This window comes from Cupressus sempervirens, chromosome 10, assembly GCF_028749045.1.
Source record: "Cupressus sempervirens isolate cs-2001-9-10 chromosome 10, ASM2874904v1, whole genome shotgun sequence".
NCBI classification, from domain to species: Eukaryota; Viridiplantae; Streptophyta; class Pinopsida; order Cupressales; family Cupressaceae; genus Cupressus; species Cupressus sempervirens.
The window spans coordinates 98,562,169-98,588,469 of record NC_143127.1 but is presented as its reverse complement, the minus strand read 5'-3'; the positions used below and the strand labels follow the sequence as shown (position 1 = coordinate 98,588,469).

General features: G+C 36.9%; 1 protein-coding gene across 1 annotated transcript in view; it reads right to left on the bottom strand.

Moving 5' to 3' along the window:
- The window catches only part of LOC149532762 (ATP-dependent Clp protease proteolytic subunit-related protein 1, chloroplastic-like), a 121,445-nt gene that overhangs the window by 13,628 nt on the left and 81,516 nt on the right, over positions 1-26,301 (bottom strand). Inside the window, exons 3-5 of the mRNA XM_089805363.1 lie at positions 25,439-25,633; positions 25,171-25,275; positions 24,964-25,026 (exon numbers count right to left, since the gene is read on the bottom strand). Coding sequence (XP_089661489.1) covers positions 24,964-25,026; positions 25,171-25,275; positions 25,439-25,633 — 363 coding nt within the window. The remainder of the gene's footprint in view (positions 1-24,963; positions 25,027-25,170; positions 25,276-25,438; positions 25,634-26,301) is intronic.

Below are 26,301 nucleotides of genomic sequence, written 5' to 3'. Positions count from 1 at the left end.
GGATGAATAATAGAGAAAAAAAAAAGATTATGAAATTCTCCCTGCAATGCTCTCATGTGGTTCCAAATTTTGGCATATGTATGTGAGAAATTAGAATGATAGATAATGTCTTGAATTGAGAAATTCTAAGTTTCAATTATGTTAATGAAAGACAATTGATGTGTTGAAGTTTTCAATTCGATGTTTTGAATATTAACATATAATAATAATCCTACATTGTGATCACCAAGTTATCACATTCATTGTTAAGCTTCATTAGTAATACAATTAAATTTGATAAGAATTATTCATCACCTTTTTGAATTCTGAATATAGGATCATAATTCCTTGTTAAGTTTCATAAAGAACAAAATCAATTTGATTAAGAGGTTTTGAATTTCTTTGAATTCAAAAAAAAAAATAGAACACATACCATGTTATATGATGACTATATAAAACATACATCCTTGTCTTAAGATGATTGAATTAACATGAGCTATAGGAGAAAAGAGGATTATAATCCTTTGCATACTTTTGTATTAGTGTGCTTGTTCATGGGAACTCCATATTGCCTCTAGAAATCTTTAAACTCATCTTGCATAACAAGAACTTTAGCAAGAAAACATGCCAGCACTTGGCAAAAATAAATTGGCTTTCAAAATTGTGCATCTTCAGGTCTAAAAACCTGTTATCATTTTTTCGTCCTGCCAAGATTCGAATTTCAAACGTCCAGCCCGTCCAACGGCTAATTCCCAGAGTTAAATTATTTTAATGCCTAAGAGATCAAGCCTTATAACATGGTTTCTGCGGCCCACAAGTTCTCCATCGTCAGATCTGAGGAAATCGACGATTAGCGCTATGTCGCTTTTCAGAAGTTGCACAGCGGATAGCATAGCGACATCGCGCCCTATCGACACGTGTCAGGTGGGGCCATGTTATCTCATAAACCTCAGGGGTGATGCCAGGTGTGCTGACAGCGTTTCGCGAGTCCAGAAGCGGAGGAGCAAAGTGCGAAGTACGACGAGTCTTCACGATCGTCAGATTAAGTCGGATCAACGGATGGCGCCATCTCGCTATGGTGAAGTTGCGCGATCTTTACCATAGCGACATAGCGCTCTTTCGCCACATGGATCAGCGGGGCCAGGTCTCGCCAAGGTACGTCTGTCAAGTATTGCCAGGTGTCATTCGAGTGTGGTGCGGTTGCTGAGGTGGCGCCAGGTATGATGGGCCCGGGGTAAGAACATTATAGTGGTACGACGAGTCTTCACGATTGTCAGATTTAAGGCCGATCAACGATTGGCGCTATCTCGCCATCGAAAGCTGCACGGTGGATACCATGGCGACATAGCGTCTTGTTGACACGTGTCTCGCTGGCTCGGCCAAGGTTGACGGTTAACGGCTAGCAGTTAGTGTCGCGGTCAGGTTTGTGATCGTCACAGTTAATGATAACAGTTCGAGGGTGGCGCGGTTAGTTTAATAAAAGGAGGTCAACCGCAGAGGACTTCCCAGGTGGCAGAACGAAAAGAAGCGATTGGGCCGCATGGCCCAGTTGACTTTCTGCCCCCCTTGGTTCATGAACCAAAAAAACGAAGGTGATCTATTTTGTTGTGCGATCTGGTCTTCATGATCGATCCTGACCTACCCGGAATGAATGCGAAATATAGAGAGACACTCCACCGTCTCAGTCAATCCATCTACCTGGTCAGAGTGCAGTTATGGCGCCGTTTCTGTCTTCTCAGGGCATTATTTGGCAGCAAGATCAAATTTTCTTCAGATCCCCATGATTTTCCTCCGCAAGACTTAATGGCAGGTAGCTGCGAAGTCATTTCAGCAGGAAAAGATCTCAGTTATGCCTGAACTATAAAGGCAGATTTTGTAGTTTCTGTGAGGGGACCTTCTCTCTAATTTTCCTCTGCCATTGCTCTGCAATTCTAGTGAAAATTCCCCTGTGCCTCTGAACTGTCTGATTCTCCACGTATCTCCTTCAGCCATTGGTATTAAAGTGCAAGAATTCTTTGCCTGTGCTATTGCTTTGTGGAAATCTGTAATCTGCATGACTGTATCTCTGCTGGCTTGTGAATGATATATAAGTGAACTTCTTCCTTGTGTCATTCATCTTGGTTTTCTAATCTGTATGTGGTTATTTGATTAAAGCAAGTCTAAATGTGTATATCCTTAGTTTCATTCTGGTTCAGTAGCGCATGTATGAGCAGAGATTGGTCCGAACACTCTATTTTGGTGCATCACCTCCTTAGATTAGAACTAGGTAGATTTGCTTTCGTGCTCTCCTTCTCCCTTTTCCTCTCCAAGAGTAGTTAGGTGCGCCCTGATAGTAAGAGGAATCCGGCCTTCTCCGGAGACTCAACCTCGCAGTTCAAGTCCCACAGCTTGGAGGTTGTTTCCATGTTTCACTAAGTTGTCCTCGCGCATAGGCCTTGGACAAGGGTGCAAACCTAAGTGACAACAAAACCCTCTCTGGAAAATGTATGGAGAAGTCTTAAAATTCCCCATGTCACAGAGAATATTCCATGAGATATTCTTCTTTGAATTGCAAATTAAAAATCATTGTTAATTCATTAAATAATATAACTTAAATAAGATTGAGTATAAAACATCTAAATATATATATGTTAATGCTTTTAAATTCCATATCTCAACTATAAAACTTTATGCATTTACTAACACACCCCCCCCTTGCCACCTACGCGCAGTACAGTGGTCATGTCAATATGGGGTGCAAGAAGGAAGAGCATTAAACACCAATCTTTGCCTAAACTTTAACCCACCCACCCATATTTCTTACCATGCGTTGGCATTGGTCTACCCCCATCCCTCACGCATCATGGGCAGGTACGGATGTTCCTCCACCCACGTTAGGGAGGCAATGAAATTCGTTCCATGCCATACAAAAAAAAAAACACAAAGGGGAATCTAACTTTATTAAGGGTGACACAATCCCCTTAATACCCACACTCCCTCTCCCCTAGCGCTGACTCTCCCAACCTCCACTCATGCGTGGAACGAGGGTAGACCTGCGCTGACAGTCCTATGTCAGCGAGCTGGTCCCATTGGGCAGCGCACCGTACTTAGGGGGCAGGCCCACTTGTTATGTGACATGGGAGGGAGGGTAGGCCTAAGGCTAGGGGTATTTATAGACTTGTTTGATGTGGGTTAGCTTAGGGTGATGATTAGTTTGCAGTCTAGGTTAGTGTAGGGTTAATTTTTATTGATATTAGATTGCTAAATTGTGTAGTGTAGTTATTAGTAATATTTCTTGTTTTATAGTTGTTGGGTTAGTATAGACTTGTTAATATTTCAGCTTAGAGTAGTATTAAATTTATTAGTAGATCAGTAGTTGTTTGATGTTATCTAAGAAGTAGTATGGGTTTAAGTTAGATTAGTCTTGTTTAAAGTTTGTTATTTTAGTTTAGTATTAAAATAATTTTCAATGTAAGTTTGTTTAGATTTAGTTGCAGCCTAAATTAGTATAAGATTTGCTTAATCTTGAGTATTAGAAAATTAATGATTAGTTAAATTGATATTTGTTTTGAAAGGTTTCAAATTATGCAATATAATTAGTGTTTTTAGATTAGGTTAGTAAAGTTTAAATGATGAAAGTTAGTTTTGATTTTTTTGATTTATTAAATTTAGATATTATGGATGTGATTGTTAAATTGGAATAGATCTTAAACTTGAATTTATTTAGTTGGTAAGTAAAGTTAGATTTAGTTAGTTATGACTTATTAGTATTAAGTATGTAGTTAACTTAGATTTTAATGAAATTCATTGGAATTAAGTATAATTATGTGTATGTCTAGATGTGATATCTCTTAGGGATGGTACTCGGTTAAGAAATTTTCTTTTTAATTAGACTCGTACTATTAAAATTATTATCCAAAATTTTATATATATATCTACTTTATTGTTCCTTATCGAGATGTCACCGCTCTAAAATTATGCGAACTTGCTTCTATCTCCTAGTACCTTTGGTTATCAGACTTTCAAATACTTGAACAATTAGTTCCATTCTAGATTTTCACCTGCACCTTTGTCGACCTTATTATCTTAATTAATTCAAAAAAAATTGTGTGCTTTTTGCCTATAATTTTTGGGCATGACATCCTCAGTCGAGCATCATCTTTTTCTTAATCCCCACTTTTGCTTCTAAATATCATGACAGTATAATCTATTTCTAACATTTTTATCCTCAGTCAAGCGTCATCTTTTTCTTAATCCCCACTTTTACTTCCAAATATCATGACATTTTTATAAGAATACGATACGAGTTGGTTGCAAAACAGTTGGTAACCAATCACAAACTGCTTATTCAACTGATAGCTGATAACAAATCTTTAAAAAATCTTACATAGTGAATTATGCTAGTTCTCCAACTTTAATTACTGTTGTCAATGTTGCTCTTACAACTAAGCCACCAAACTTGTAAAAAAAAATGTATTTGTTTAAAGAAGTTTGTCCTTGATATTCTGTTATCGTTTTTAAGAAATTCAAGTTGGCACTTAATTTGGCGTGGCAGGCTCTAACCTCTTATTGGACCACTTTCTGATGACACAGTGTATACATATTCAACCCCGACGGTCTGACGAACTTCACATGACCACATATCTGTGTTACAAAACCCAATAATAGTCGGCTTTGTCTTACTAAGTCGTTAAATCTTTTAACCACTTTCTTTTGGTTATTCACTATACTAATATAAATATAAACCTTTTTTTTGTTTTGGGCTGACAGGCAAGTAGCTTGCTTAGATAAAACAAAAGACTTTTCAAAGCATAAACACAGACAGCACAATCTACATCGGGCTTCAGCAACATAATTTATTTCATATAGCCTGATAACTACAAGGAATGTATTATTTGTACGTGAAATAGAACCCATTCATCATGGCTTGTATTCATATCATTGTTAAGACCCAAATTAATCTCCGCTGCCAAATACACTAAATTAGAATGGTTATAAGAGATATTGTATGGGCCATGATTGCCATAGAGAATGTGAAAAGTACCACAAACCAATAAGCAAGCTATGTGCGCATGAAGTTTGGTATTTTTAGATTGACATCTTTCTGTGTGCAACCAATGTATTAAATCATTTATTTCGTCTGAAATCTTTATTGCCAGTCATACTTAATTCACTTCAATACAGTTCATTCAATCAATCTCCTGTGCATATGTAGTTCACATAATATGTCCAGTGATATTGTTTTTTACACCTGTTTTGAAAGATGTGAATTTGCAAACTATAGAAATAAATTTACACAATACTGTTAACAGTCTTTGTGATCAATACCGACTATGGGTCAACACCTCACTTCCTAGGTATTCAGCCTGTGCAACAATTGGTATCAAGGCTTTGGTTTCTTGGAAAAGAAGAGCTTAACTACTTGAGGTAGGTCTGATAGCACATAAAATAACTATTCCTATGTTTGATTGATCCGATTATAGTTACACAAAAGTGCACATGAGAGGTTACATGATTTCTATCAGTTAGCGTAGAAAGCCATTGAGACGAAGTATGTTGCTCCTTAGAATGGCCCTACTACTAAAGAGGAGATTTCAGCCTATGAGGAGAATAAGAAAGCAAAGTATGCGATTTTTAGTGCTTTATCAAAACTGAGTTGACTAGGGTTATTACATTGAAGACTGTTCATGAAGTTTGAGAAAAGTTTAAAGAGATCTATGAAGAAAAAGATAGTCATCTAAGAAGCTAACGGCTAAGCATCAATATGAGAACCTCATAATGGTGAATTTATTGCAAGTTACTTTCAGATGGTTGATAGTGCAGTAAATGAAGCCAAGAATCAAGGTGGCACTATAGCTAATGAAGATGTTATGGAAAAGATTCTGATGACCTTACTGGAGAGCTACAATGACAAGATCTCGACTATTGAAGAAATTTATGATCCAAAGAAGTTTACCATAGAACAATTGTTTGGCACCTTGACCACATTTGAGGAAATTTGAAAAAGAAAAGAAAAAATCTAAAACAACCTTTAAAGCTACAAAGACAAAGGAAAATCCAAATGATGACAGTTCAGATGAAATGGAACCAAACTTTGCAAGGAAGTTGAAGAAAGGTATTGGCAAATACAATGGTATGTTACCACTTAAATGTTTTAGATGTAAAAAAATTGGTCATTTAGCAACTAGGTGTCCAGAAAAAAGAACAAGACATAAGTTTAAGAAGTTCAATAGGAAGGCCTATTATATAAATGAAGATGCTAGCATATTGAAGAATCAGATTAGGAAAATTGTTTATTTTTGGCAGAATAGGAAAAGTCTATATTTGATATCATTACAAAGTAATTGGAAAATATTTGCTTGTTATTAACAATGATCAAGAGATCAATTCAAACAAGAGATTGAACGATGTTTCCTTAAGAAGCAATCGTAAAGAATAGAAACCTTCTATTCTGGCTAAGAGAAAAGTGAAAGTTTACAGTTATCTACAACTAACTGAAGAATAGAAGTATTCTATTCTAGAAATAGAAAACTAAATATTAGAAACATTCTAATATTTACAAAAGATTACAATGGATAAACATTAGGTACTAAATAGAGATAATAGAAACTATCTATTATTGTAATACCCTCCCTTAATGGTTAATCCATCCAGAGCACAAAGCTGTCAAAAAGCATAGAAGGCAGATTATGTCTGCTTAAGGTGCTTTGCATTTTTCACTGTTGGTTGCGAACCAAATTGCTTAGATAGGGCAGCTAAGCGCTTTTGACATTCAACCTTCATGTGCCCAAACTTGTGGCAATAGTTGCATTGAATGTTTTTCTTCCAGAAGCCTTCTGAATCTGGAGAAAAGGATGTCTACTAAGAAGACCGTTGATCGTACACCAAAACTTTGCAAATGAGCATAATGCTCCAAAACAAACTGCAAAAAGCCATGATTATTGAGGTGAAAAATCAATCAAAACCCAACATGATTTTTGTGATGAAAAATCAATCAAAACCCACCATGATTTTTGAGGTAAAGCAGCATATGCAAACAACATGCAAGTACATGCAACCCTCAAAAAGTGCATGCAAATACATGCAAGTCATATGATTTGATAATTCATCTACCAAACTATTGGATCTTGTGCACACTGACCTATGTGATCCTAGTAAAACAAAAAGCTTACATGGTGAAAGATTATACTTTTTATTAATAATTATTTCAGATTATCTTGGGTTATATTTTTAAAAGAGAAATCAAAAGCATTTGTGAAATTCAAGATACTTAAAGAAAGAGTTGAGAATGAAGTTGATAAGAAGATTAAATGTGTGAGATCTCATAGAGGAGAGTTTTCTTCTGATGAATTTAACAATTTATGTGAGTAATATGGCATTAAATTGATAAGTAGGAGATATTTTCACTACAAGTCAAATTGTGATATTTCTATCAGGATTTAACTATGTAGTTTTGAGTCAAACTAATTGACCCATGTTTCATGAGTAGTGATTCAACTTGAATCCATCTCTCATGAGAATAAATAGAAAACTTAGCACTAATTGGATCTAGGTGAAGCACCAAGACTTCTCAAGTGATGCTCACAGAGGTGAAGCACCAGGACTTCCCGAGAGGTCAGCTATCCCAGTACTACTCCAGCTTGAGTGCGCTTAACTACGGAGTTTCCTCCATGGTTAAACCCACTCTGCTTGCAGCCCCATTTGCAAAACGTTCACCAAGTGTTGTGCCTGACGCAAGCAAAGGATGAATAACTAGGGCCAAGGCTCACCCAGCTATCCAAACCACCTTGCAAGAGTTAACACAACGGAAGCAAACACAAAGAACAGCAGCCAATGGAGGAAGAAGAGTGAAATACTTTTATTGATTCATCAAAATATCTTCATACATGCCCAGCTGCAAGGCCTTCTGGGTTACGGCCAATTACAAATACATTCACATTCAAAGATCTAACTACAAATTTGCACTTTCAGTTCTACTCTCTAATCTTCCTCCCAAAAACTTACCTAACTCTAAGCCTAAACACTCTATATATACTTGCCAAAATGGCTTACAAATTATTCTAGAACATTACATAAGAGGAAGGCCGACCCAACAACGATTTGGACACATCCCCAGAAAAGATTTTAACATAAATGTCGCAATCAAAATAAATCCCACAAGTCGGCTCGTAGAAATGACATCCAAATGCTGACACTTGACATACACTAAGTAACTCGGCACATGAAGAGTCACTTGGCATACACTGGGTAACCCGGCACATGAAGAGTCACTTGGCATACATTGGGTAACTTGGCAAATAAAGAATCACTTGGCATACACTGGGTAACTCGGCACATGAAGAGTCACTTGGCATACACTGGGTAACTCGGCACATGAAGAGTCACTTGGCATACACTAGGTAACTTGGCACATGAAGAGTCATTTGGCATACACTGAGTAACTTGGCAAATGAAGAGTCACTTGGCATACACTGGAGCTACAGTAACTTGGCATCAACATGCAGAAAGAAACAAAATGAGCAGGATAACAAGGCAACCCAAGATGCTCCTGCATCAGTGCCTTATGAACCATTTATTGGAAAGCCCCTTAAGCTCATCAATTGATAAGTAGGAGATATTCTCAAAAGCAAGTAAAATTGTGATATTGCTATCAGGATTTAACTGTGTAGTTTTGAGTCGAACTCATTGACCCATGTTTCATGAGTAGTGATTCAACATGAGTCCATCTCTCATGACAATAAATGGAACACTAAGATGCTAACAAAGGTGAAGCATCGGAACTTCCTAGGAGGTCACTCATGTCAATACTACTCCAACTTGAGCACGCTTAACTACGGAGTTTCCTCCATGGTTAAACCCACTCTGCTCACAACTCCATTTGCAAAACCTTCACCAAGTGTTGTGCCTTAGCTCATCAATTGATAAGTAGGAGATATTTTCACAGCAAGTCAAATTGTGATATTGCTTTCAGGATTTAACTGTGTAGTTTTGAGTCAAACTCATTGACCCATGTTTCATGAGTAATGATTCAACATGAATCCATCTCTCATGAGAATAAATGGAACACTTTAGCACTCATTGGATCTAGATGATTGATGTAGAGGCAAGGGTGGTGTATGGATGGCCCAACTACACATTTACCAATTTGTGCAAGTTTCCTAGCATTTCCCAACGCCTTAAGCACACAAATACCTTCAAAACCTAACAAGACCTCCTCCCAAATGTTCTAAATGCTAGGGTTAACATATTTTGATGGTTATGACTTGGATTTAAGGATTCTTGAGGTTTCAAACTAGTTTCAACTCCCCAACCCTTCTAAACTCTTCAATTTTCCTTTTAGGCCTAGTAGCCCCAATTAGGCCTCCAGCAATAAAGATGCTTGTTTTACTCCCAACTTTTCCAAAGCACTAGCTCAACTCTATGGCTTTTTGGATACCCATTTGGCCATTCTTCAACATATCCAAAGCTTACCTAGGGTTCTTTTGGACCAAATCTGACTGTCTAAATAAGGTAGCTCTAAAATGCTGGCATGGGTGACTTCCTAGGAAGTCCTGGTGCTTCACCTCTATGAGCATCTCCTAGATCCAACGAGTGCTAAGTGTTCCATTTGTTCTCATGAGAGATGGATTCATGTTGAATCACTACTCAGGGAACATGGGTCAATGAGTTTGACTCAAAATACATAGTTAAAACCTGATAGCAATATCACACTAGCATTAAATGACAATTATCAGCCCCTAGAACACCACAAGAAAATGGTGTAGCGGAAAGGACGAATCAAATAGTGCAGGTTACAGCAAGGACAATGATCAAAGAAGCAGGTTTACTGAAGCTTTTTAATACATACTATAGTGTATACACTCAATAGAGTTATTTAACAAAAGCAATATGGCAAGAAATCATATAAGCTATGGCTGGAAGGGTTCTTACAGTGAAACACTTCAAAAAAATTCTACATGCAAAGTGTACCAAGGTTACAAAAAAAAAGACTTACCAAGACAGTTAAAAGTGCAAATGTGAAGGTTGATGAAAATATTCAAAAAACTCCTAAAACATAATTAGATTTGAATTTGACATAGAGGATAAAAGACAAGGAGGCAAGGAAAGAAGAAGAGATAAAGCAGACTCCGACATCTACAACTAAAGTCTAAAACCACAAGGTATGTATATAGAAATCATTTAGAGAATAAAATTATAGGAGATGAGAATAAATGTGGCCTCAGACCTCAGCAACACACTTCAACATTGTCCTTCCATGATGGATTCATCAGAGAATGAACACAAATTGTTCATCCCAAAAGACCTAACCATGTTGACCTGTTGCCTTCTATCTCATTGGGCTTTGAATGTGTGCTCGCAAAATCGAGAGTTTGGTGACCTGAGACCAACTAAGAATGAAGGATTTAACTAGAGGGAATGCAAGATTAATCTAGATTTTTATGCGTGTTCTTCTGCGAAGTAGATGAAATTAAGCTATATGAGTGTGCAAGCTAATCTAAGAACAAGTAAGAAAAGATTAAGCCAGGATGTATGCATTGTAATCTAGAATAAGCAAATTAAAACTATGAAGGCAAGTAAAACACTAGCAATGAAGTCACTTTGAATGCAAGAGTATCGATTGCTCAAACTGGCAGAGTTTCGCTACTCATAAAATACATCCTCTCAATGAGAGACAGAAATTCCCAATTTATAGAAACCCATAACCAATCAACAGTCAAGATCAAATCAGATGAATGGTGGAGATTGACTGAGTTCAGTTCGAATGAAAAGTTTCCATTTGAGAGAGCAGCTTTTGAGAGTTTCTAGAAAATAAGGGGAATCAGTACACACACTGGCAAAGCAAGATTCCACCTATTGTGATCAATGGGTTGCTAAAGGTGGTGCTTAGTGTAAATGTCAAGTGTCTGAAGGTATCCATGCTCATTAATATGGTGTGTCTATTACTAGAGACTATGCACCCCATAAATAGGCATGGGAAGGTTAGAACAACCCCATAAAGTTGATGGTGAACTCTCATGCATTGTCACGAATATTAAGGTTTGCTCGTAGTGACACAGGTTGGTTCTTGCGTGTAATTGGTTTATGCGATAACACTAAATTTCTGGAATGATAATGGAGCTTGTTCAGAACAATGAATGGTCTTGTTATTTGTTTCCTTTTATTGTCATTCTATTGCAAAACTAAGTACTATCTTCTCTATTACTTCTATTGTAATAATAAGAAGAAGAAAAAAGCACATTGAGACATCAAAGAAAACACTCAACATTTGCAATAAAATCAATAAAGTATAAACTGAAACCTCTAGAATAAAGTTGTGCGCAAGATAGTCAAAATTTAGTAAGGAAAGTGTGGGTTTTTGGAGTGGTATTAGAGTTGTGAATCTTGCCATCCTTTTGGGCAAAAATAATACGACGATTGGGGGATGCTATGACAGATTGAGAGAGTATGAAAGAGATTCAAACCATCAAACATGATGCTATGACAACCATCAAACACTCCAAATCAGTGCCCATGGAGGGGAGTTTGCAGAGACTATGAAGGAGATTCATGACTCAATAAGGTTGGCACTTAAGAAGAGTGCAGAAAAATATAAGCAGGCAAAAGACAAGCATAGAAGAGATGTCCAGTTGCAAGTTGGAGACTTGGTCTGGGTATATTTGTGGAAGGAGAGATTGCCTAAGGGCAAGTATACTAAGCTACTTATGAAGAAAGTAGGAACTTGTCATATATTGAGAAAGCATGGAATGAATGCTTATGAGATAGAATTGCCCTCGCACCTTGGTAGCTCTCCCATATTACATTTGTGATCTAACCCCATACAAAGGTGATGTGAATGCAAGTTCAGAGGTGCAGCTTGAAGAGTTTGAAGAAGTTTTTGCAAGGATACCAGCTCATGAGCCAAGGAAGCTTGACAAGATCTTGGACACAAAGATCATCAAACAAACTAGGAAGAATGTGTACAAGAAATATGTAGTTCAGCGGCAAGGGAGTCCTGAAGAAGAATCTATATGGATGGATGAATAGGAAATCCAGAAGCATGGCTTAACTTTGCAAGACCTCATCTCAAGAGGACTTGAGATCAATGCACCCCGTGAGTATGTTGCAGGAGCACCCTCAAATTCATCCATTGCAAGCACATCAGATGGATCAAAGACAAAGGGTTAGGGTAGTAATTGGATCTTGAATCCAATATTAGAAATAATGTCCTATTTGTAAGGCAAGGTGACAATAGGTGTGTTATAAACCTAGTTGTCTACCTTAGCCACTTTTGGACAATTTTTAAATTAGAATGGGGTAAAGTAATCAAGGAGGCTAAATAAAGGTTGAAATGTTGTCTAACCTTTCTAAGATCCTAAGTGGAGTCTAGGCTATGAGTTTTATAGTTTTGTTAAACATTTGAGTTGTCAAAGTTGTCAATGTTGCATAATGCAACTTTTGCAAAAAAAACGCAAGATTTGAATCCCAATGTTCACAACAATCTTAATCGATTGGAACTGCTTGGGAATTGGTTAAATAAGGTTGAGAAACCTTTCTCCAACAGAGGAGGAAACCCATTGTAAAGCATTTTAACTTAAGTCAATAAAATTCAACTGTTTTCCTATAGAATCTGCCTGGAAAACAAGTTGTACAGAATTGTATGGTTGTCTCTGCATCACTAAAGGATTAGAAAAGTTGGCCTAGTGTCTTATGAGAGTTTTGCAGGTGATTTGGAGTGCTGAAGGTAGATAGAACAGAAGGTATCCATTTTTGTGTGGTTGCTGGTCGCAGGAAGGCCCTAACTAGTGCTTCAAGACAAAATTCCTTTTTCCCAGAGACTCCACCATGGGAAAATTCTGAGCCTAGGTGGAAAGAAAGGGGGGAGGATGTATTTTAACATTTTTGGGGTTTCAGATCAGGAGGCGTAAGATGGGAGGAGAAAACTTTAAACCCTCTGGACAGGCATCTAACTGTGACTGTCCAGAATTGGGTTTTTGAGGCACAACTCAGCTCAGGGGTGGAATAGAAATCTGAATCCTTGGATTTAGATGTTTTGTGAGATTTCTCAAGCGTACCTATTGGTTTGATTGGAAGGTGATTTGAAATTCTAGTACTTGCTTTGGAAAAGTGACCTAATAGCCCTATTAGGCCTAGGAGAGAATTGAAGACAACTAGAGTTAGGGGATTGGTCAGAAGTCCTAACTTCGAATGGGTTGTTGATTAGTGGATTCAAGACTTTGGAGGTGGTCAAGACATTCTGTGGAGGAGTTCCATGTAAGTTGCCTTCAATAATCCATGATTTCTCCTTGTAGCCCTATATAGAGATTTGGGTGTATTAGAACCATTCTAGTGGAATCTTGTGTTTGCCAACATTTGAGATTTGTGTCTTAGTGTTGATAGAAGTACTATTTCATCCCTGAAACATTTGGTCTTAGATTGTGCCCTAACATGCCATAAAGGTGTTGTATGACTAGGAAGAAGAACTAGCCTAGTTATTGCAGGTTTTGGGAACTATTGTCAGAGCCCTAGATTGTATTGGGAAAAGTGGTATAGTGAACCTCTAAGTGACAAATTTGAATATAGTTGGGGCTCTGCTCCAATAGCATAGGGACAACGATTAGCTGAACAAAGAGCACAAGAACATAATTAGCAAATGGATGTCATACAAATGACAGCTAGACAGATGGGCATAAATGTGAATGTAGGTCAGAATAGCATAGGAAATGGAGGGAATAATGGAGGAAATAATGGCATGAACGATGGAGGAAATAATGGTGGGAATACTGAAAGACATAATGGGGAAAATAACAGAATGCCTAATGGATAGAATGGTGGAGAAGCACATGTTGGGGATAATTTTGAGCATGTACCTAGACCAGCAAGAACAATATGTTCGAGATCCATTATATCTACCATTCCACCCTGATTTCCTGTTCAGCAAGGACGGGAACCTCAAATTACTGAGTTACAGGCTCAATTTACAAGAGATTAGGAAAGTGGTGGAGAAGAGTTTATGTTACATAACACTGATCACCATACTGATCTGGCTGTGCAGATCGCACAGAGCTTATCATTCATGAAATGCCTTATGAAGGCCTATTGCTCCTTGTCTAGACATGATCGGCAGGTTCTTAAGATAACTATGTTTAAGTATTATCTTAACTAAATCTTAGTTAAGTTTGTCTCAAACCTTCTTAGATCGCCGATTATGAGACTGCAAAGTGGATCAACCTAGGAAGGATCATGTCCCTTAGAGGAACTTGCCCTTTGGTTGATGTATTTATATAGAGTGTGGTTGAAGTTTAAGGACACACAAAAATAACAAGTCTGCTCCTTGATCAATACTGCCCTAAGACGACTTGCAGAAAATAAAACATTTCCAGAATTATATTTATTAATTCACTCAAGTCTGTATATTGAAGATCATCTGCAGCAAACATAAAACTAGAAGGTATAATCTAAGTCTGATTTATAACAGAATTTGTAGAAACTTTACAGTTTATGGCAGCCATTACCTTTAGAGAATACATGGATGTGACGCTGAAACAATGCCTCGGACAGGGGGTAGAAGACAACATTTTGATTTTCAAAAGAAAGTAAACTTTCATTACCATATTTTGATGGTTCCGATAAGATGACAGCCAGAGCATGGATGCAAAAAGTGGATATGTAGTTTCAGCTGAATCCAGTGTCGAAAGAAGAGACCACATTCGGATGGTCTTGCACGAGTAGTGGCACCATGGCATGGTTACCTTAGGCCATGACCAAATTTCCTCTTATATTGACTTCATCGAGATGTTGATTGAGTGTTTGACAATAAAGAACCTCAACTACACTTTAAAAATTGGCTCAGCTCAAATAACGGGGTTCAGTCGACACTTATATTGAGGAACTTTAGAGACTCGGTTTTGGTTATAGATATTTCTCAAAGGATATTGTTAATGTTATTCATGGATGGTCTTGCAGAGCCTCTCAAGGGATGGATTAAGGGATTAAATCCTCCCACCTTGCAGGAAGCCTATAGAAGGCTAGAGATGGAGCCTTCATCTTCTAGAAATAAATTACAGTCTAAGGGATCTACTTCAAATAGAGGATACAAAAAAAATCCAGAAAGATCCTCCTCGGAATGAATCAAAAAGGTTGGATAATGACCAACTGGATGAATTGAGGGAGAAATTATTCTTCCAATGTAGAGAACCATGGGATTTATCTCACAAATATCATATGATGACCAAGGCTGCACAAATAGAGCATTTTTTAGCAGGGAATCAATATCGGAAGTGAGGATATATGATCTAATTTAGAGGACAGCAAGGAAGCAAAGGCTACAAGTGATGAATTAAGTGATGAGAAAACAATTGCATGGCCCTTTGGTGATGACCAAATGATAACATTTAGGGTGAGACGTGTAATACAAGGGCAGCGAGTGATTACCTTAGTTGATACAGATGCTACACATAATTCTGTATCAGAGAAGTTAGCTAAGAGGACAGAACTTCAAGCAAAAGGACACAAGGGCTTTAAGGTGATTGTAGCTAGTGGCCATACATTGCATAGCACTCGTGTTATTACTGACATGCACTTACAGATGGGGGAGTCTGACATGATTGGGAGGTTTTCTGTTGTTGACATGGAGGATTATGATCATATTCTTCGCATGACTTGGATAAAATCACTACATGAGTTCACTTTCAACCTTGATAGAATGGATTTGAAGTTTGAACATCAAGGTCAAAAGGTGGTGATTAGAGCACTTTCAGATAGAGGCCTTAAGGTGGCGTCACTTAGACAGATGGAGAGGTTGATTCAACATGACCAAGTACAGTGGGAAACAGGGATTATGATGACGCCAGAAGAGAGTGTGCAGTAGAAGAATGATTATCCCGCATAGATTCAGGAGCTTTTGACCAAATGCTCTTAATTGTTTGAAGATATACCATCAGGTAGGCCACCGGATAAGGGTATGGAGCATGTAATAGAGCTTGAGGTAAACTGGTGATTATTACTCCTTATAGGCATCCAAAGAGGTACAAGAATGAAATTGAAAAGGTAACTAAGGAGCTACCAAGAGACCATTTACTTCTATAGTTGTTTTAGTTAAGAAGGATGGGACTTTCCAGATGTGCATAGATTACAAAGTATTGAATAAAAGGACAATTAAAAATAGGTACACGATTCCCCTTGTAAATGAGTTGATTGATTAATTAAATGGGTCATGCGACTTTTTGAAGATAGATTTGAGATCAGGCTATCATCGAATTCGTGTCAGGGAGGATGATATAGAGAAGTCAACTTTCAGGTACCATTATGGGCATTTTGAGTTCTTGGTCATGCGTTTTGGTTTGACTAACGTGCCAGCTACCTTTAAGTCATGCATGAACATGATATTTAAGGATCAGTTGAGGAGATTTGTGTTGATTTTTTTGATGATATACTAATATATAGCAGGTCTTGAGAGGAGCACCTGTAACATATTGACATTGTGTTAAGCATCTTAGAGCAGGAATCCTTATATGCTAAAATGTCCAAGTGTGAATTTGAAATGACAGAATTATTATATTTGGGGCACACCATTAGTGTTAAGGTTGTTCGTGTGGATCCAAAGAAGATCTAAGCTATTATGGATTGACCACCACCTAAGAATCTTTCACACCTCAGGGGATTCATGGGTTTATGTGGTTTCTACTGCCGCTTTGTGAAGGGGTATCCACAGTCAATAGCTCCTCTTACAGATTTGATGTAGAAGGATGCTTTCAAGTGGATGGATAGATCACAGTAGTGGTTTGATAGATTTAAGGAATTGATGAGCTATTGTCCCATTTCAGCTACCCCTGATTTCAACAAACCTTTTGAGCTACTTGTGATGCTTTTGGAGGAGTTTAAGCAGTTTTGATGCAAGATAAGCACCCTATCGCTTTTAAGAGTAGCAAACTGACAGACACTAAGAAGGGTTACAACATTTATGAAAAGGAGATGCTAATTGGCTAAATCCAGACAATATTTGGAGTGCAGAAAATTCACTGTTAAAAGTTAAAACAGATCATAATATCCTTAAACATTTCCTTGGTGAGAAGGAATTGAATGAGCAAACTACAATTATATGACTTTAACATAGTCTTTAAAGGGAAAGAAAACATAGTTGATGATGCTTTGTCTCGAAGATCTCACTTAAGCACTTTGGGAGCAATATCAGATGATTAAAGAGAGCTGATTTCAGCAAAATATGCAAAGGACAAATGGGCTGAGAGCATCATTGATGGTACTACACAGAATGAGGGGTATTCATTGATAAATGATTTGATCATGTATAAGGATCGGATCTGGTTAGTACTGGATCTAATATTAAGCAGGTGGTCTTGAGAGCATTCCATGATTCACCTATGACAGGTCGCCACTTGCAGGCAGGTGAGAAAGCGCTTCACATGGAAGGGCCTCACAACAAATCTGCTACAACAAGTGAGGCAATGCACAGTTTGCCAATAGAATAAACATGAATACTCTTTTCTGAGTGGATTTTTGCAGACTTTGCCCAATCCTAAGAGGAAATGAGACAGTGTATCAATGGGTTTTATCACAGGGTGGCCTAAGGTCCATGGCAAGGATTGCATTTATGTAGCAGTGGAACATTTGAAGAAGTTTACACACTCCTTTACCATTGCATCTACACAAACATCAATATAAGTGGCTGGGTTATTCTTCAAGGAGATATTCAGATTCCATGGGTTACCAGGGACAATTGTTAGTGATCAGGACAGCAGGTTCATGAGCCTTCTTTTTGGCACAAGCTCCTCAGATCATGCGGGTCTGAGCTCACCTTGAGCACTAGCTATCACCCTCAAACTGATGATCAAACTAAGATAGTGAATAAATGGATAGAGGCGTATTTACACAGTTATGTAATTTAGCAGCACAAGGCATGATGAAGTGGTTGCACCTTGGTAAGTATCTCTATAACACTACATACCACATGTCCAACCAGACGACACAGTTGAAGGCTCTTTATGGGTATGATGCTCTGAACTACTTAGATTTTCTTTTCAGTGATAACACAGTGTCCAGGGCTAGAGACTTAGTACAGGATAACAAGGACACCACGAGATCATTGAAAGAGAATATACAGAAGGTTCAAAACCACCAAAAGCAATATGAAGACCAGCGCAGACTGGATAGGGGATATGTTCTACCCATGTTACAACCTTATAGACAGTCCCCCTTAAGAGGAGTGGTGCAGAAAGTTAAAGCCCCAATTTTGTGGGCCTTTTAGGGTGAACAAGCGGATTGGAGAAGTAGCATACAAGTTGGAACTACCAATGAATAGTAGGATACATAACATGTTCCACGTGTCACGCCTCAAGAAAGCACTGAGACATAATGTGATACCTTCAACAAAGTTGCCTCCTCTAAATGATGACAGGAAATTGGTATTAGTTCCAGAGGTAATTTTGGACACTAGAAAGCATATGCCTTGCATGTGAGCTATCAGAGAATATTTGGTGCAATGGAAACATCTTCCAAGCAAGGATGTGACATGGGAAAATGAGGCCATCTTGCAGCATTCAGGATTTGAGATTGCTTAAGGACAATTTCAATGGGTGGATTGTAATGTCCCCCACATATATAACATTAGAAAATTAGTCATTATCCTGTATTTATTTACGGGCCTGAGGGCTAATATTAAATGTAATGGGGGTCATGGTGATTACTGGAGATAATATTAATACTAATAAAGTGACCAGGTTGTGAAATTATAACCGAGTTCGTTTGTATGCACTGGGGATCACTTCAAGCTTGAACAACTTTTCAACCTTTTAGTCTTGAGCAAGCTGATATGGTGTCTACATGTGCTTTAAGATTCATTTCCAAATTCCCTCCAAAGGTACACGGACTGTGTGACGATGGAAGGCAAAAAGTCAGGAGTTATGGTAGGAGGACAGCAAAGGGTATTTGGAGAAAAACAAATGACTCATAGGAGGATATGTAAGACAGAAAAAAGAGGAACAGGATTTACAAAGTTCATAGGTGAAGAAAACTACTTGGGCAAAAGGGATGAAATCCCCTTCTGCTATCACGATTGACATCATTTCCTGAATGGTCTCAGGTCTAGGTGAGTTGTTAATCTTGCAATAACAGTGACATTTGAACAGATTTGTTTCAAGGATTGGGACAGCTATAGGAGTCGAGAAGTACAGAGAAGTGCCAGGGAAGAATGTAGCATGCAGCAGAAGACATTAGGAATATCAAAGTGTGTTTTTGAAGTGACAGGAGTGTGTTTGGGTCACAGCTTGTAGACGTTGAAGCTTTTTGGGGGCTGCATCACTCATAACTGTGCTCGGCTAAGGGAATGAGTCCACACACTGGCAAAGCAAAATTCCAACTATCGAAGGCTTGCTAAAGGTGGTGCTTAGTGTTTACGTCAGGCGTCTGAAGCTATCCACATTCATAAATATGGCTGGCATTTATACTAGAGTCTCTGCACCCCTTGAATAGGCACAGGAAGGTTGGAACAACCCCATACAGCCTATGGTGAACTCTCAGGTGTTGCCACAAATATACAATTCTGCTCGGAGTGACACAGGTTGGTTCTTGTTTGTAATTGGTATATACAGTGACTGCGAATTCCTGGAATGACAATGGAGCTTGTTTGGAATAATGAATGGTATTGTTAATTGTTTCTTTTTACTGTCATTCTGTTGCAAACCTCAGCACTATCTTTTCTATTACTTTCACTGCAGTAACACTGAAAAATGGACACATTGAGACATTAAACAAAATGCCCGCCATATGCAATAAGCTCAGTAAAGTATAAACTGAAACCTCTGCAAGTAAGCTGTGAGCAAGACAGTCGGAATTTAGCGAGGAAGGAGTGGGTCTTTACACAAAAATTATTTTCTGCTCATGAGCTGCAGAAGACAGGGATATGGAGATGAAAATGGTTATTATAGAGAAAAGGAGTCATTTCCTTTCAAATATACCAATTTCAATATCAAAGACCTCCAATTCTTTTTTAAAAATAAAGAAAATCTAATTTCTACTGAACACAACCAAAAAACTCTTAGATTTCACTGTATTTAATCTCTGTGATTGACTCAAAACTGCTTTTACAACAAAAATGAGCACATTTGCTTGATGAAGGATGTCGTTTGGATTAAATAATGTAGGTACAACATTCAGAAGGTTAAGGATATTGAATTCAAAAATTTGATGTGTCGAAGTATTATCATTTAAATGGGCAATTGCTCTGGCTCTCAAAAGATAAGAGGTCACCATATTGAAGACCTGAGGGGAGTGTTGGAAAGACATAGGGAACATGGAATCTTCCCAAACCCCAGAAAGTGTATATTGGGGTTACAAAACAAAAATTAATCAGTCATGTCAACTTATGTTGTGGAATATCTACTGACCTTGAAAGAGTTGAAACTACTTGGAGATCCCTATTCAAAAGAAAAAAGGAGTTATTATCATTCCTCAAGAAAATCAATTTCGTCAAAAAAAAAAAAGTTTATATTTGGTTCCCCCAATAAAGTGAGACCTTTGAATGCTATATTGAAAAAAGATATCAAACTAAAATGGTCCCCTAATGTAGATAATGCCTTTCAAAAATTCAAGACAACTATTGCTCATTTTGTTGTATTTATCAGCCCAAGCTATGCACAACATCTTAACTAGTACAAGTCAACACCTGACTGCATGTTTGCAGATTTACAGGATGAATGTGTGTCACGCAAACGTCTCTATTGCACGCACACAACCTGAACTAAATAGGCCGCACAGTCAAGAAAATGGACAATAAAAGGACAAAAGGGATGAAGGGATGTGGTTGATTGCATAGAATTTTGTTTTCCGGCTGAGGTAGGAGCATCATGCAATAGTAAATTATACAAGGTACAATTTTAGGACACATATGATTGATAAATAAGCATTTCCTTTGGTATAGTCCATCAACAAATTTGTACCTAGCTATAAAACATACATTAACACAAAACAATCTAGAAGAAAGGAGGGGGGAAATGGATATGCAAGTTGTAAGAGTTTTGATCTTGAGATTCAATCAGTGAAAGTAGTCAAAAGGAGAAGGATTGAGCAAAGCATAATCAAGATGATCCCTTATGTAACACGCCAAGAACATACTAGCATAGTAAATCGCTACAAATGACCAAGACATGGACATTGCATCCTACTTGTCAAATCAAAGGTGTCCTCACCATATAAAATCAACAAAGAGTAGAGCTTTGTGGATGAGGTGTGTTAACTTCACAATCAAATAAAGCACTCTAGACTTGACAAATAATAAAGGGATCTATTTGAGATACATACATTAACACAAAACAATCTACAAGAAAGAAGGGGGGAAATGGTTATGCAAGTTGCAAGAGTTTGATCTTGAGATTCAATCAGTAAAAGTAGTCGAAAGGAGAAGGATTGAGCAAAGCATAGTCAAGATGAACCCTTATGTAATATGCCAAAAACATACTAGCATAGTAAATCACTACAAATGACCAAGACATGGACATTGTGTCCTACTTGTCAAATCAACAGTGTCCTCGCCATATGAAATCAACAAAGAGTAGAGCTTTGTGGATGAGGTGTGTTGACTTCACAATTAAATAAAGCACTCTAAAATTGACAAATCATAAAGGGATCTATTTGAGATACATACATTAACACAAAACAATCTACGAGAAAGGAGGGAGGAAATGGATATGCAAGTTGCAAGAGTTTGATCTTGAGATTCAATTGGTTGAAATAGTCGAAAGGAGAAGGATTGACCAAAGCATCGTCAAGATGAACCCTTATGTAATATGCCAAGAACATACTAGCATAGTAAATCGCTACAAATGACCAAGACATGGACATTGTGTCCTACTTGTCAAATGAAAGGTGTCCTCGCCAAATGAAATCAACAAAGATTAGAGCTTTGTGGATGAGGTGTGTTAACTTCACAATCAAATAAAGCACTCTAGAATTGACAAATAATAAAGGGGTCTATTTGAGATGCTTAAACAAATAAGAGGAAGTAGAGCTGTAAAAGGTATTTCATAACACATTTGATATTTGACATGGTCAAAGTAACTCGACTCCATATCAAACATCATAAGTTGAATATTGTTGACATTACACTTCAAAGATATAGATAAGCGTGTACACACTTTCATACATGTCAATTTGTGGCTCAACATAAACATCGCCCAAATATGCCCCTCTAGCCAATTATTGAAACTAATGTTTGCAAAATGGGGATGGGATTTCTAAGCAATCATACTAATTTCATCATCTCGAAATAAATGTATTCTTCTTGCCATGGATTACTAGACCCAACGGACAAAAACTCAAGCCTTGAAAACTACAACAACTAATTAATAAGCATGCTTTTAAAACACATTATCACCAAGTTTGTAATATTTTATGGTTTGGTATATGATTAATACCCTACTTTTTCTTGTCTACATTTTATTGAATGGGTTTTTGATAACAAGCCAATCCTTAAGTTGTCTATTTTCTATTTGCAAGGAAATGAAGTGTTTAAATCTACTAACAAGAATATCCTAGATGATATAAAAGGAAACTTAGACAAAAAGCTAAAGAGATTGGGATAACCCACTAGATGTCTCTTATGATCAATTAGAACAAGTGCTTAAGTTGCTTTAAAAAAATCCCCTTGTCACCTAGTGTATGGCTAAAACATGATCTTCCCATTAAATCTAAAATCTTCACAATCCATGCATGAATACCTAAAGAGTAATGATAAGGTTGTAGTATGATTATTGAATTCATTAGAGCTAAACAAAAATTAAGTTCTCAAAAATACATATTATCACCAAGTTCAATATGTCTAATTCTTGGGCAAGTGATAATAACCCGTACTTTTTCCTCTTCACACTTTTAATAAATAGGCCTTTGGTAACGAGGTGATCCTTAAGTCATTTAATTTTTATTTGCAAGGAAACGGAGTGTTTAAATCTCCTAACAAGACAATCCTAGATGTCATAGAAAGGAAATTTAGACAAAAACCCAAGAAAATAGCATTGTCCACTAAATTACCCTTGTGTTTAAATAGAACATGGACGGAACATCCCTTATCACGTAGTGTATGGCCAAGAAATTGCCCTCCCAATAAACTTCTCTCCAATTCATTCATAAATACCTAAGAGTTATAATAAGGTTGTAGTATGATTATTGAATACATTAGAACTAGACAACAATTAAGTTATTAGAAATACTCATTATCACCAAATTCAGAATGTCCTATTCTTTGGTATGGGATAATAACCCCTGCATTTTCCTCTTTACACTTTTATTAAATGGGTTTTTGGTAACAAGGTGATCCTTATCTGATTTTTATTTGCAAGGACATGGAGCATTTCCATTTCATAACAAGACGATCCTAGATGTAATAAAAAGGAAATTTAGAAAACAAACCCAAAAAATTGGCATTACCCACTAAATATTTCTTATGTTCAAATAGAACATGAAAGAAAGTTTTTAACAGAACATCCCTTATCACCTAGTGTACACTCAAGAAATTGTCCTCCCAATAAACACAATTCCTACTCTCCAATTCATGCATGAATACTCAAAGAGGGACAATAAGGTTGTAGTATGGTTATTAAATTTATTAGAACTAGACAAAAGATGCTAGTTAACAATATTTTAGTGGACATTAGAAGGTTGTTAACTCAATGTTCCCAAAAAATTGCAAACCCTTCCAAATTTCAGCCTTGTGCTGCTATCTGGTAAAACCCTTGAAAACAAAGGCAAACATGTTAAGTTTGACATGCTTTGGCTTAGATCTTTCTTAATTATCTGAAATTCTAGTAAAGCATAAAGCATACCTTTAGGCTACAAATGTTACCTAGTAGGGATGTCTCGTGGCTAATAATTTAATAAATGGGTAGTTCACCAAAACTTATTTTTAGGCCAAAGCAAAATTCATCATTAATTTTTACAGTAAATACATTCAAATAAGACATCATATATGACTATGTTCGAGATTTAAGGTTTAATGGGAAAAAAAATAAAAAATAAAAACTCTTATTAGCACATGTTTTTTTTCATTTTTTAAAAGTTTTTTGCAAAAAAAAAAAAAAAAAAAAATTGGTTGGTGTGTCCAGGTGCATCCAGGTGCCCATGGGGACACACAGGTGAGCACTTTTGCTCCCTGTGAGTGTGCTGCGATGCACATCCTGGGTGCACCAATCCGCAATGTGCACCAGGATCTGTGCCCCAACGCATCAGAACCTGAATCCAGGCCCTTAGACATCACACCCAGCAACTTAGGATATCATAATGGAGTAGCTATAGCCTATGACCATCCCAATTTAATTATGCAATATAGCAATGTCTTAACAAATGGAACACAAAAGACAAGCTTGATTGGAGCATTGAATTTCAAGAAATATACATTTACAGTCTCCGCAATTATGAATTAATAAATTCACAAATAAGTTAAGACAATCAAAATCATTAAGGAACCAAGTTACAGTCTTGAATCATCTTCACAATCCGCACTCTAAAATGTTTCCTACCACTCACGCCTCAAATAAGGAGCATTGATGTTCAGATCACTTCTACCATTCTGGTGTGTAGACAGTCCCATGACGGTAACATATAACAAATATGACAATGAATCTAATATTTCATTGTCTCTTATTATAAAATTTAAATAAAAGATAAAAGACAGAAACCTGAACAAATACAATTTTTCTCTAATGCACAGTGACTGACAGGTTCCTTGACAGACAGGTCTGATGTTCAAGTACTAGGAATGCCAATTTAAGGTGCTGAAGATATGAAGCAAGAAGGGGATATATTATAGATTATTCAAAATTCAAAGCAGATGGAGGAAAAACGGATTCATTTCATAGTTTGAGAGGATTTTATTTGGAAGATCTACATCTAAATGTAGTAGATAAACTATCTCCCAAAGTAACTCCAGGGAAAAATGGATCTACCACAAGGCTAAATTTCACTCTTGAAGAATTTTATTTTGCAGCTCAAATTTACTTAATATATAAATATCTTCTTGCTTACATTTATCATATCTCCAATGGCATATGCATCATATTCCAATGTAACAGCCTCGCCAGCTTCATTCTGCAATGAATGATTGCAGTTAAAAATCGGCAAAAACAATGTTAGCCATCTTAAATCAGATATAGTTTGTAATTTGAATGAAATGATACTCTATAAAATGTCAGAATATAAGTTATTTTCTCTTAAGACAAAATTATGATTCACCTGTGTTCCTGTCGAGTCTATGTACAAGAAGATTGGTTTTTCATATTCATACATGCCCAGCCACAAAAGTTCAGCCAAAACGAGTTCTGTTATTTCGTCATATAGCTGGGTAATAGAGAAACCATGAGTACGCAAGAACAATGACTCTCTTGATCGACTGCAATATACTACTAATTTACTTAGCTTTATACAATAATTGAAGGGCAAGCCCATTAACTAACAATAATGCTTGAACCATTCATACACTTCTCATATCAGTCATACTTACAGGCACATTTAGGTAAATAACTCGATTAGCTAAAAGCAGAGAAGGCAAATCTGGTGGACGACTCTCCTGCCTCCTATTTCTTCCATAGGATTCTCCCCCATAAGCGCCAGCAGCCCTCATATTAATCCCAGAATTCACCGTATGCTGCTTACTCCAAAAAGAACTGTTACAAAATCTTGACATTGATAAGGATTCCTGCAAATCAAAAAATAAAGAAACATTTGTGAAAGAAAACACATCAACTTATCCATAAAACTCTATATAATAAATTAAAACAATGGAATGCATCAAGTTATATAGTTAAAATGCAATCATAGCAAACATGTTAAATCAATCAAAACTAGTAAAATGTTAGAAATTAATTTGAAAAAGGTGCTATTTAAGGAATTCAACAGCTAATGACATAGAATACATCAAAAGTTTTTAAAATTATATTATTGTTAACAAATGGCCAAAGTAAATCAATAAGACTTGAAAATAAAAGTATAGGCAATAGAAAGAGGAAGCCATAAACAGGCTCCATACAAGCTATGAAGTTATTAACTATATACAACTAAATGCAAAACAAGAACTGAGAAGAATTCTGACAAACAAAAACGAGGAGCCAACAAAAATTATTATTTTCCACCATCAGGAAAGTTCACAGAGCAAATCCCATGCATAAAGTTTTGTAAATTTTTTCAAGAAAAAAATTTACTTTTTTACAGTGTTGGTTTTTAAAACAATAGACTTGTTATATGGGCGATCATGTACTTAAAAATTAAACCCAAGAATTGAGGTTCACACCCATCATTCTTGTAGGACATAGACTAGAAGGATACATTTAAATAGTGTGAGTAGCAACCTAAAATTTGATGAGGTTT